General features: G+C 35.6%; 1 protein-coding gene across 2 annotated transcripts in view; it reads right to left on the bottom strand.

Moving 5' to 3' along the window:
- Nucleotides 1–12,548, bottom strand: part of ZEB2 (zinc finger E-box binding homeobox 2) — a 136,612-nt gene that overhangs the window by 35,273 nt on the left and 88,791 nt on the right. Inside the window, exons 3-4 of one of the 2 annotated variants that reach the window (NM_001076192.2) lie at nt 11,808–12,065; nt 6,859–6,930 (exon numbers count right to left, since the gene is read on the bottom strand). In NM_001076192.2, coding sequence (NP_001069660.2) covers nt 6,859–6,930; nt 11,808–12,065 — 330 coding nt within the window. The remainder of the gene's footprint in view (nt 1–6,858; nt 6,931–11,807; nt 12,066–12,548) is intronic. The other variant, XM_059876060.1, reaches the window with a different exon arrangement.

Here is a 12,548-nt window from a genome sequence, read left to right as displayed (position 1 = left end):
GACCAACCAAATGTAACTGAGTCTTCCTCATCTGAGGGATTGGAATAAAGGAAGATGAAAATGTATAATTTTTTCAGACAGGTGTCAAAAGTATGTCAACCTGTAAATATAAAAGAAAAGCCCAAGTGTTGTTTTTCTCTCATTCATGCTCTCATTTCTCAAAATACTCTTTCTGACTCAGGACCATTCTAGGATCTGTGGTGAGAAAATTCCACATCAGCACTGCTTTCAAGCAGCTTACAATCTAATGGGGAGAAACGCACCTGCAGGTGACTAAGCGTAATATGAGAGAGAAAGACCCTCAAAAGGATGAGTGGGAAATCCTGCAAAAGAGAAGGTCAGATGGCTTCCTGGTGGAGATGGCCGCACGATACTGGATGCTTGGGGCTAGTGCACTGGGACGATCCAGAGGGATGGTATGGGGAGGGAGGAGGGAGGAGGGTTCAGGATGGGGAGCACATGTATACCTGTGATGGATTCATTTTGATATTTGGCAAAACTAATACAATTATGTAAAGTTTAAAAATAAAATAAAATTAAAAAAAAAAAGAACTTATGAGAAAGAATAGGAAGTTTTATCTTCTCTGGGTATGGTCCAGTATGTTAATAATAATTGAGGAATAGTATATTTTGGCATGCTTAGAAATAATAATTACTATATTTCTTAGTATTTTTAAGTAAATATGACATTAAAGTAAAAAGTTTGAGCTATCTATCCTCTATGATAGAAAACTACAGAGATTCCCAAGGACATTTGCATATATGTGGCTGATGGCATGAGAAAATTATAATAGTGAACCAGAAATTCATAAAAAACATTTTACCATAATAATTAATGATTATGGAAAATTGTTTCATTGATAAGAATTTACCAAATCAATTTATTTTATATACCCACTAAAGTGTGTTATATTTAATACACAAAGACAAATATACCAATTTCCAAGATACAAAATCCATGATGAATATGAATTTCCATAACCCAGCATTTACCATCATTTAAGATATGAAAATATCTGAGTCCATCTAATTGCTGTTCTATTATTTTAAAACTGTTGTTTTTATTTTAAAAGATATATGTTACTTATGCAATTAAAATTTAAAAGAAAATTAAGCTGAAAAAAAAAAAAAGAATGTGTATGATGTTGTCAGGCTAAGAAAGAATGAGTGGCTTTCTAGGTAGAAGGGAAACAATGAACAAAGGCAAAGGAGGATAAAGGGTCAACAATCTTCCAGGGCTGGGGCATATTCTGGGAAGTAGTATTGAAGGCAAGATGGGGTTAGATCATGGAAGGTGCCAAATCAACTGAAATGCTGACTCATTATGAAAGCAACAAAGAGATACAAGGTTGAATATGAACTGAAGAAGGGAAGGAAGTTATCCATTTGCCCTGTGTTTCGAAAACAACTTCAAACAAACTTTGAAGAATGGATTAAAGACATTGGGTATTGAAAATAGGGAGCCTAGTAAAACAGGTATTATAATAAATAGCTCAAATGAAAGATGAAAATTTAAATTAGAAGAGTGAAAAAATGAGCAGATTAATAAAAGTAGTATTTTGTATTTGTGATAGTGGAATTGACAAATTCTTTAATTAAGTGAAGTGTGTAGGAGTCAAAGATGATACCATACTTTCTAGCATGATCAGCTCTTCAGAGTGGGGAAAAACCTTCTGAGGGTAAAGGATATGTTAGATGATTTAGAGCCAGAAAAACATCTATTTCTGCTTTATTGACTATGCCAAAGCCTTTGACTGTGTGGACCACAATAAACTGTGGAAAATTCTGAAAGAGATGGGAATACCAGACCACCTTGACCTGCCTCTTAAGAAACCTGTATGCAGTCAGGAAGCGACAGTTAGAACTGGACATGGAACAACAGACTGGTTCCAAACAGGGAAAGGAGTACGTCAAGGCTGTATATTGTCACCCTGTTTATTTAACTTATATGCAGAGTACATCATGAGAAACGCTGGGCTGGATGAAGCACAAGCTGGAATCAAGATTGCCAGGAGAAATATCAATAACCGCAGATATGCAGATGACACCACTCTTGTGGCAGAAAGTGAAGAAGAACTAAAGAGCCTCTTGATGAAAGTGAAAGAGGAGAGAGAAAAAGTTAGCTTAAAGCTCAACATTCAGAAAACTAAGATCATGGCATCTGGTCCCAGCACTTCATGGGAAATAGATGGGGAAACAGGGGAAACAGTAGCTGACTTTATTTTTTGGGCTCCAAAATCACTGCAGATGGTGACTGCAGCCATGAAATTAAAAGACGCTTACTCCTTGACCAACCTAGATAACATATTAAAAAGCAGAGAGACATTACTTTGTCAACAAAGGTCCATTTAGTCAAGGCTATGGTTTTTCCAGTGGTCATGTATGGATGTGAGAATTGGACTGTAAAGTAAGCTGAGTGCAGAAGAATTGATGCTTTTGAACTGTGGTGTTGGAGAAGACTCTTGAGAGTCCCTTGGACTGCAAGGAGATCCAAACACTCCATCCTAAAGGAAATCAGTCCTGGGTGTTCATTAGAGGGACTGATATTGAAGCTGAAACTCCAATATTTTGGCCACCTGATGTGAAGAGCTGACTCATTTAAAAAGACCCTAATGTTGGGAAAGATTGAAGGCAGGAGGAGAAGGGGACAACAGAGGATGAGATGGTTGGATGGCATCAGCGACTCAATGGACATGAGTTTAGGTAAACTCCGGTAGTTGGTGATGGACAGGGAGGCCTGGCGTGTTGCGGTCCATGGGGTCGCAAAGAGTTGGACATGACTAAGCGACTGAACTGAACTGAGGTGATTTAGATTTTATTCCCAAATCTGTATTAATTAGCTATGTGGCATTTTTCACCACAGTTTCCTCAGCTATCAAATTACAGTCAAGGGATTGTTTCATGGTATAACTTTCAATTTTCAAATTCTGTGATTCAATTCAACTAAGTCCTTCCCACTAGTTCTTACAGGTTAAAACTCAGCAGACTATTCTAGGAAGGAGTTACTTTTAAATTCTAAGAGACTACTCTATCCACTGATATGAACTTGGTTAAATTCTACTATTTAATAGATTTGTGGACTTGAGTAGGAAATTCAGAGGTCTTTTCCTTACTTTCAGTTGGGAATGAAATTTGTGTGTTGAATATTCAGAAATAATAAAGACATTTTCTTTGTTTTCTCTTGACAACTTACTCCAGTTAATAACAACACTTTTTATCAGAAAATATGCTTAACCTGTTTAAAATTTATCTATGCCAATGTCTATTTTTCTGCTTTAATTTGAAAAGAAAAAATGGTACCTGATATAAAAGAATTTCATATTCATTCTTAATAAAAACCTGTTTGTTGAGACTATTAATTTTAAGGCACTTTCACAGACAATGTGGTAGTTTAAAACCAATCCATGTTCTCAAAGTTTGCAATTTAACTTGGAAAAAACAACACATTAAGTAATGACACTCTATACCATCTACAGCAAGTTTAACTGATTGTTTTGTAAGAGTTCACTGGAGGAAGATATCACTACAGGTTGGATAGCTAAAGAGGAAGGTCTGCCAATAGCTTGATCTTAATCAGCAGGACATAGGTGGGGAGAAAGAGATTCTCCGTGGCATCTTCAACCATTAAAGATGTCTTATTTCAATTCTACATGTTTTAGCATCCAAAACGATGCTAAGGATAAGAAGCAGTAAACTTATGGTTGGGAAGACATACATGTTTATTCCCAAAAGGCCAGGGTTCTAAACTGAGGATCACCAGTAAATTCCGAATTACCAACTCCAGTTATTTGCTCAGGATTCTTTCAGTTGCAGTTATTTGAATCTTTTGACTTAACTGACCATTGTATATGTTCCAAACTTTCTTTCTTTGCTGTCTGGCTATTTAATATTTTTCCATCGCTTAGTCTTTTTTCTTTTAATGAATTTGATTTTTCTTCTTACCCACTAAAAGCCCTGGCATCAGCTTTCTACCAATTTCAATAAATACACTCTGAATCATAAATGTTTTAGCCCATGATGTTAAATACCATCTGAATATATCTGCATGGCTCTCAAATCTTTCTCACCCTGACTTCCTGGGTTTCAATTCCTCATTTCCAAAGAATACACACATATATATATATATATAACTTTTATATGAAAATACTTGTCTAAAGACAAGGTCAAGTTCTTCTCAAAACTGGGTCTCTTTCTTGTTTATCTAGAAATAGTATTTGCCATGTTCTAAACATGCAGATGTGTAATCTTGAAGCCATTTTGATTCCATTACCCAGAAAATCTATTGGTTGTGAAGAAGTCAGGTTACGAATTTCACCACTGTCACTACGGAGGACAGGCTTTTTGTCGCTTCACACCTGAGTAACTATAAGGATTTCCAGTTGATCTCTCAAAGTCTAGTTTTTATTCAGAGAAATCATGGTAGTTTAACATGCCCCGAACTCTTTTCTCTGTTGCTTTACATTCTCCATTTATTTTTAACTTACATGTCCAGGATCATTTCCCATGAATTGCCTCCTAGAACTCCCTGATTCAGCCAAATCTTCTTTCTCAATATCCTCTGAATAGGTACTACAATTTGCTTCCTCTGGCCCACATGCTCCTGTCCTGCTAGAAAGGCCTTCCTCACTCCTTCATGGATGAACTTAGTCCGAATTTCACCTTCTTCATGAAATCTTTTCTGAATATTCACCTCATAGAATCTCTCATATTTCTGTAATTTGAAATAATTATGATTCTTACTGTTTGTGGAATATTTGTCACATATTTTCACTTATCACTTATTATTTTTTTCTTGTGCATTAGTCTCATCTTCCAAATTAAATAATAGTTACATCTAAGACTTCTGGCCTATTTTCAACCATATGTCCACACAAAAGTGAACAGATAGAAAACACTGAATGAATACTTATTAATTTATTTATTGACAATACATACGAACTATAAGTAATAGTAAGTAGTATGGGAAAAAGGAAATCTTAAGGGTAGGTGAAGGAACATTCAAAATTGATTTTTAAATCTTCTGAACAGGAAGCATTTTTATTAACCTCACTTTAGACTTCAAATGAATAAAACAGCTAGTAAATTGTCATTCTGTGGAATAAATTTACTTTAGTGACACTTTAAACACCTATAAAGTTAATGAAATTAGAGTTTATTTATGCTTGAGGTTGAAATTTAACATTTGTCTTTAACAGGAAGATAAAGCCATTTTTGATCCCATGAATTGGGACATTATAGAAAGTATCTAATTTATGGTATCTCTTTATTATTATGCTTTAATATGAAGCTATTTTGTCTAGTTTCTATTTTACATGGTAATGGTACCACTGCAACACAGAATATTAAAACTAGAAATATTCTTAACAAGCAACCGATGTAACCTATTCATTTTTCAGATGTGGAAACTGAGTGCCAAGAAGGGTAACTGACCTGCCCGAGGTCACAGTCTAGCTATTGCCAGAGGTGTAGCTAGAAATTACGATTGTAGGTTCCTAATTCTATGCCTTTTCCATAATCCCATATTGTACAGTTTCAGTTTTGTACCTCATATCGACATTATTCAAATGAAGGAAAATTTACAATCTTTTTTTAAAAATTATTATTTCTCTTATTTTTCATCTAAGAATGCAAATTAGTGCCTGGTAAGTTATTAATAAGAGCATTCTACATAGAAGCACAGCATGAACCGTCTATTGTGATGTGTTTCAACATAAGGGAGATATGAATATCTTAATTATTTACATTTCTAAAGCTTCATAAAACTGACTTTTTTCCATTGGTGAGTTGAGTGGAAATAGCTATGTGATTTTTTTTTTTTTTTGCTTTTTTTTTAGACGATAACCTTATCCTGGGCACTATGGTCATATTTACCATGGTAGTATGAGGGATTGTTTGAAACACCAAAAATACTTAGCCTTATCTAGGAAAAAAGAGATAAACATAGTGAGTCAGTATAAATTTGCACTAGTGACGTGAGAGGGTGTGCGAGGAGATGCTGTCCAGTTTTGGGGAAAGCACATGAAATGTCCCAATTGTCCCGCAACTCTATTCTATAGCAGCAGCAGAACAAAACAGAGCACTACCTACTACCTTCCTACTGCAATTTTTTAGCTTCATCAAAAAGAGGAGAAATTTTCAATTCTCTATAAAACTTTGCCTGGAAAATATTATTTAGGGGAACTAGAAGGTACTGAGAAATAAAATGGAGAAAGAATGAAAAGGAACGCAGATGATCAAGTTTTGTGAGGAATGCTCACAGAATTTTGGTTTGCCTTTCTATAAAAACATTTTATAATCTAAACTACGCCATATCATTTGAATCTCAATGACTAATATTAGTGGTGACTGGAAGTGCTCAGTCATGTCCAACCCTTTATGACCCCAGGGACTGGGGTGTTTTCCCCGCACGAATCCTGGAGCTGGTTGCCATTTCCTCCTCCAGGGGATCTTCCTGGCCCAGGAATCGAACCCGCATGTCTCCTGCATTACAGGCAGATTCTTTACTGCTGAGCCTATTATATTACAATTTTCAAATTATATTCAAGCAGTCTTTTAAAATAAAAACTACTATCAAAAGTTTGCCTAACGAATGCTTTGAAAGTTGGTTTTTTTTTTTTAAATCCAGTTCAGTTTTCTCAACTTTCACAGGCAAATTAGGGGTTTAAGAATAAAAGATATATTTGTTGAATAAAATATCAAAATAGAGAATTCTGATTTGAAACAATCAAGAGCCTTGTAAAGTCTGACTTAATTGTGAAGTCATGGACATACAAATGGATGGGTCAGTGCTCCTGCTCCTGACTCACTGAATCCACATGACCCAGGACAAGCATGACCTTGGCGTGGAAACTTCCTTACCTGTACCATTGTTAACTGTGGTCTGGATCGTGGCTTCCGGCCCCATAGTGTCATAGTCTTCCTTCATTTCTTCTGTGGGGGAAAATTATCTTTAGCATTTGAAAACTGTAGAAAAGCTTACTATACTAAGCATGCCAACCACAGGAACAAGGAAGATTCTTTTAAAGGAAACAGAGAAAAGGCTTGTTGTAAACCTCTAAACAATAGCTTTGTTCAGGCAATTGAATGAATCCAATAGTGCTAGCTGCACAAGAACTTATTTACTTTAAGCATTACTGCAAGCTGTGAAAAACAGAGGTGCTTATTTGGGGCAAACGAAGGGCTTTTCTTCTGGTGGCAGTTCTAGTGACAAACAGGGGGAAAGATATTATTTTTTCAATAAGAGTCAAAAGCAACTAAGTATTTGCACTGACAAAAAGGCACGCTGGCTGCTATAGCTCTGGTAATGCTGGATGGCCAGAGGCAAGTCAGAATTTCTTATTTTATTTTCATGTTTTTTTCCTCTCCTTGAAGTAGCTATGATGGTGCTAATCTATGCAAGCAAAATTTAAAAAAAAACCTAATTCTACATACCAGAGCTTGAAATGCCCAGTTTATAAAAAAGCATCCCAGAGGTACTGAAAACACCTGTTTCACTGTTTTATATAAACTTCTAAAACATATTTTCTTTATTCCTTTCCTTACCATTCCATAAATAGCTTTCTTCCTCACCATTTATTCCTCAGTAGGGAATCATAGTCATTTTTGAGGAAAAACATATAGGTATAAGAACAGCTCAAAGTTCTGATGAAAACATGTAACACTGAAGTTGAAGATCTATAAATGATAGAAGGTCATTTTCTAAAATTGTAATATCTTTAATGGGAAGAGTCTAGAAAGTAGAACTCTTGAATTTTCTGCCTATCAAACTAAAGAATATGTGAGGGCAGAGAAGGACAGCTAACAGTTAAAAATCCTGCAAGTAAGTAAATTTAACATGGAATTTTAAAAATTGTAATTTTATAATAACAATACTAATGAGAATCAAACACGATCCAGGATAAATATCTCTCTGTGATAATCATTTTGTTTCAAACAAGAGAAACTTTATAAATAGGACTCTGTGAATTCCCAAATTTATCCTGACCATTTTTGCTTATCACATTTCAGTCATAATTATTTGGTAGAAAAACAGATTCTAGCAAATGTTACAGCAAAATTAAAATATTATGTTTTACAAGTAGTATCCTGCAGCATATCAGTTCATGGGATCAGAACTGAAAAATCTGGAGCCTCTTAAGGTAAAATACACATATATAAATTAGGCTAATACAATGCCCCTGGGCATAATACTGGCCAGATAATTTGAATGATATTTGTTTAAATTCTATGACCACTTTAAATTCAGTCTTGGCCCTGGACTTCTTTCTTATTTAAGAAACATTTTCACAGGGACATTTTGCATAAAACATTTAGGCGTTCAATATACAGCAATATTGTATTGTCAATTGTCATAATTGATTGGTTGAAAGGCTCCTTCATCTGATATTTTTATTAGTCTCTGCAAGGAATTAAATTAAGGTATTTCTGAGAAGTTCAGTACTAGAAATAAATATAACTTTTGTGTCTTTCTTCCTCGCTCCTCTCATGTGATTTCTGGTAGCCAAGAGTCAGAAGAATCATAAGTTTTCCATCTGAGAGATCAAGTCACTAAGGGGAAAACAGTTAACAGCATTTTTTTTTTTTTGCATAATAGTGGTAATGTTCAAGATTTCTGCTGCACTTCCTTCCTCATTGTCATTTTCTTATGAAAAAGTAAAGAGAAGTTACAGGGGGTGGTTGCTTCCCAAATGATTAAATGTTGCATATTCACATGTGTAGCTGGCACTGAGTGTGTCCTGCGTTCTGTAGTAATACTTTAGCTAGAACCCTCTTTTACCAAAGATTGTGCAACTGAGATGGTGTCATTTTTACCCAAAATGTACTTTGCTTCAATTTACTGAGCATCAAGCTTTTTGTGTTTTGAACATCAAGCTCAATTTATTAAAATGAAACACTAAGCCCTTTCAAGTATGTATTTGAAATGCTATTTATATGCCTATTTAATTAAGCTTCACAGGAATCCATATTCAGAAGGACATCATCATGGGGTTAGGAGTATCCCCTCTGAATAAAAGGCAGTCGTGGCTGTCTTTCTGCCTCACGCCTAACCTTAAACATTTTCCAAGACATCTATTACTCAGCATACTGCATCTAAAACCACATAGTATATTTGTTTTTAAAGCACTTGCAAAAGTTTGCATCTTCTAGTCACCCTTGGGATGAAGGTTTGTGAAAATAAAAAGCACTTTCTGCCACAAGATGAAGAATCCTTGAATAAGCAGAAAGAGGCCAGATGCAGGTGATTTATTTAAGTCTGTGTCAATGATAATGATGTCATGGTTTCCAGCACGCCGTGTCCACCCCATTGTGGGACGAAAGAATGTCAAGGACAATTCTAAACACAAAACTTTGATTGTGCTGGAACCGGAAAGGCACAGTAAGAACTCCACTGCGTTCTTCAGTGGAAAACCTGCATCCTGCAGACAAACTACAGAAAGCAGGGGAGACAGAGCACAGGAGAGGGGGCTTATCTCAGAGTAAAGCTATGTGCTGAGGTATGGTGGTAGACAGGCAGGCACCAGGGATAAAACACTACTAAATAAAACAGCACCCGAATTAGAATTATTGTCTATATTGTGTGTTTTGAACAATAAATAAGAAAAATATTTTATCAGAAGAAAAATGTGTTATCTAAGAGGCAGGATAAACAATGAGTAGCTTTTTAAGACCAATTTCTTTTCATTAGACATCAAGGCACCACATCAGAGCACTTTTCGAACAATAAAAAAAAAAGAACAATAAATCACTACTAATCATTAGAACCAGACAGGTAATAGCCGGGTAACTTTCTTGGTCCAAATAGCCAAATGAGATTAGGGATTTACATTTATTTAATTATTGTGACTCCAGAATGCTAGTTTATTTACCATAAAGGTAAGAGCAAAGAACAGCCTGTTCATTTGTATCTCAGGCACCATTAACTACAGGTGATAATAGAGTCTCTAATGCATTCATATGGATGATTGTGTATTAAAACCTTCAGAATTATGATCCATGACCAACACAAAAAGCTGCCATGATCACAGACTACTACAGCTTGACATGGCTGTTTTAGCTGTTTTTCAATTATTGATCTTAATTTTTTAAAATTAAACTTTTTTCCCCAGAAGTTTGGAGCTGTCCATTTGTTATATCGTTATTAATTATTCCTTTAAGGGTGGAAATTCTAGTAATTGGTCCTTACCCTTGATTTCTAGATATTAAAATTTAAAGCATCAGAACATTCATTCTTATAGCCCTGCATATCTAGTTCATTAACAAATATGAATAGCTAACACCAGCTCATTTAAATAGTATGTCTTACATGAGTTCTCGCCACACTCTGTTTCTGTCACACTGCTCCCAAGAATCATTGGCTCTTATTATACATGTAAATGGCTATCATAAAAATAAAAATTTCATTTAAGATTGTTAATGACTTCTGCAGCAGTCAGACTTCCTTTAATGATCATCCTCGGCCCCTAATTAAACGTATTTATCTTTCAAGCATCTTTGGCTGAGTTCTCCCTCATAGTTGAAAATCTAAAACCTTAAGTCTTAATGGATAGAACGATAAATGTTTATGTGTGGGATTGCTGATACTCGAGAAACCTTCACCGAAAGCAAAATTGGAAACAGAAAGAGTACAAAACTTGGCACAGTATGTTAAGGAAAACAAAAAACAAATACACTACACTCAAACTGCCATCGGTCTTTTTTTCCTCCTTTTCTTCACATTTAATTTTCTTTAGTAGTGGAAGTGCTTTTATTATCTCCCTTCTAGTATACCAAACAATTACTCTGCCTACGTTCGATGTTTTACAGTCTGTGACATCACAATAGCATATAGGTAGACTCGTGTGCTTACTTATTTCCTTCCCACCCACTTCACCTATTTATAAAAATGCTATTGTTATATATAGCATAAGAAAAAAAACAAAGTGGGGTAAATCATGATAGGTCTCATTGGGTCTTGGAACAGAGATTAAGGAGACACCAAGGTTGGAATTAGACAGGTCATTAAAAATTTTTTTAGCAGGCCACCTTAGCAAGTGGAGATGAGCAGAAGGAGTTTAGGGGGATATGACTAATGATTAATTCTCTTTTATTTTGTTAATCATTTCACACCTTGGTGATGTTTCATCCTGAGTGAATTTTAGACCATGACATTTCCATTTTCACAGTGGCATAAGAAGTTTTAGTTTGAACATAATTTACCTTATTTTTATTATAGCTGGCCTTGGACCATTTCTACTTCCCCAGAGATTCCCACCAAACAGCAAGAATCATTATCGAGTACTTAGCTGTTAAATAATAAGAAAGCTACCTGACCAGGTAGAAGTGTGAAATCACATTCACACTTAATAAAAGGGAATGATTAGATGGTTGAATTACAATAGGAGGTGTCAGACAGACACCGAAACTACATTAAACTGACATTATTTGGTTTGTATCACTACACAAAACTTTCCAATACATGTCAGTTGTGAGTTCTTAGGTTTGCTTCCATTTTCCATCTTGAGAGGGCACATCTTGATCATGTTGTATAAATTGGCACATTATACATGTGGTGCAAATCCTTCACGTTGTGTGTTTAAAATGTAGTTCATATTCAACTTGCCTCCAAATGGAAATATAATCCCTTCCTAAGATGTCAGTGCTGTAATGTGATAACACAACTATCATTTCATAACCTGTCACCAGCTTTGGTATCTCTATTCTGCGAGGGCTCTGGGAAGAAATATTTTAATGCTTTGGTTGTGGATGTTCCACGAGGTAGGACAATTTGAGACGGCACAGAAAAAGGCCAAGTGTTTTTAGACACTCACCTGGCCCATCTACAGAGGCTTGTAGAATGTCGCTGTTGTGCCAGGCATGTTCCACTCCACCCTCTCTTATCTCATCTTCCTCTTCCTCTCTTGGCAACAGAGCTTGGCTCACGTGTGGGGAGGACTCATGGTTGGGCACGCTAGCTGGACTTCTCTCCTGGTCCAGAGGGTTAGCAATCCCGTCCTCCTCAGCGATCTGAGGCTTGTCTTCTTCATCAGTTTCAGAACCCGTGTCCACTACATTGTCATAGTTCACCACTGAAGAGAAAGCACAGACATACACTCTCTAAACACTCTGCTGAAAAGGATCAGTTGGCCCTTAATCGTTTAGTTAAATAGAAAATAATGAATATTTTCAAAACTTAATTACTCAACCACATCAGGAAAATAAAACGAATGTTTTTCATGTTTTAGCATTTGAATTCTTATTCAGCTCTAGCTGGGTACTTTTTCTGATTTCAAACAATTTTTTGCTAAAAAGATGGGAAAATTTGAAAAGCCACAGAAACACATGTACTCAAAAATATGCCTATATACACAGAGACATACTGCAATATGCACTTTTGACAAGTCTACACAAACTCATAAAATAGATCTGCAATTGACAATTTTATTAGTTTAGTGACATGGGAGTGTTTACTATAAAATATACTATAAATACGATGTGACTTCACTATATTAGCTGTGGTTTTATTCCTAGAAACAGTAGACACACACACACACACACAATGTCCATCTATT

The sequence above is a fragment of the Bos taurus genome, chromosome 2 (assembly GCF_002263795.3).
Source record: "Bos taurus isolate L1 Dominette 01449 registration number 42190680 breed Hereford chromosome 2, ARS-UCD2.0, whole genome shotgun sequence".
Classification (NCBI taxonomy): domain Eukaryota; kingdom Metazoa; phylum Chordata; class Mammalia; order Artiodactyla; family Bovidae; genus Bos; species Bos taurus.
Note: the sequence above shows the minus strand (reverse complement) of the source record. Positions and strands in the feature narration are given on the sequence as shown.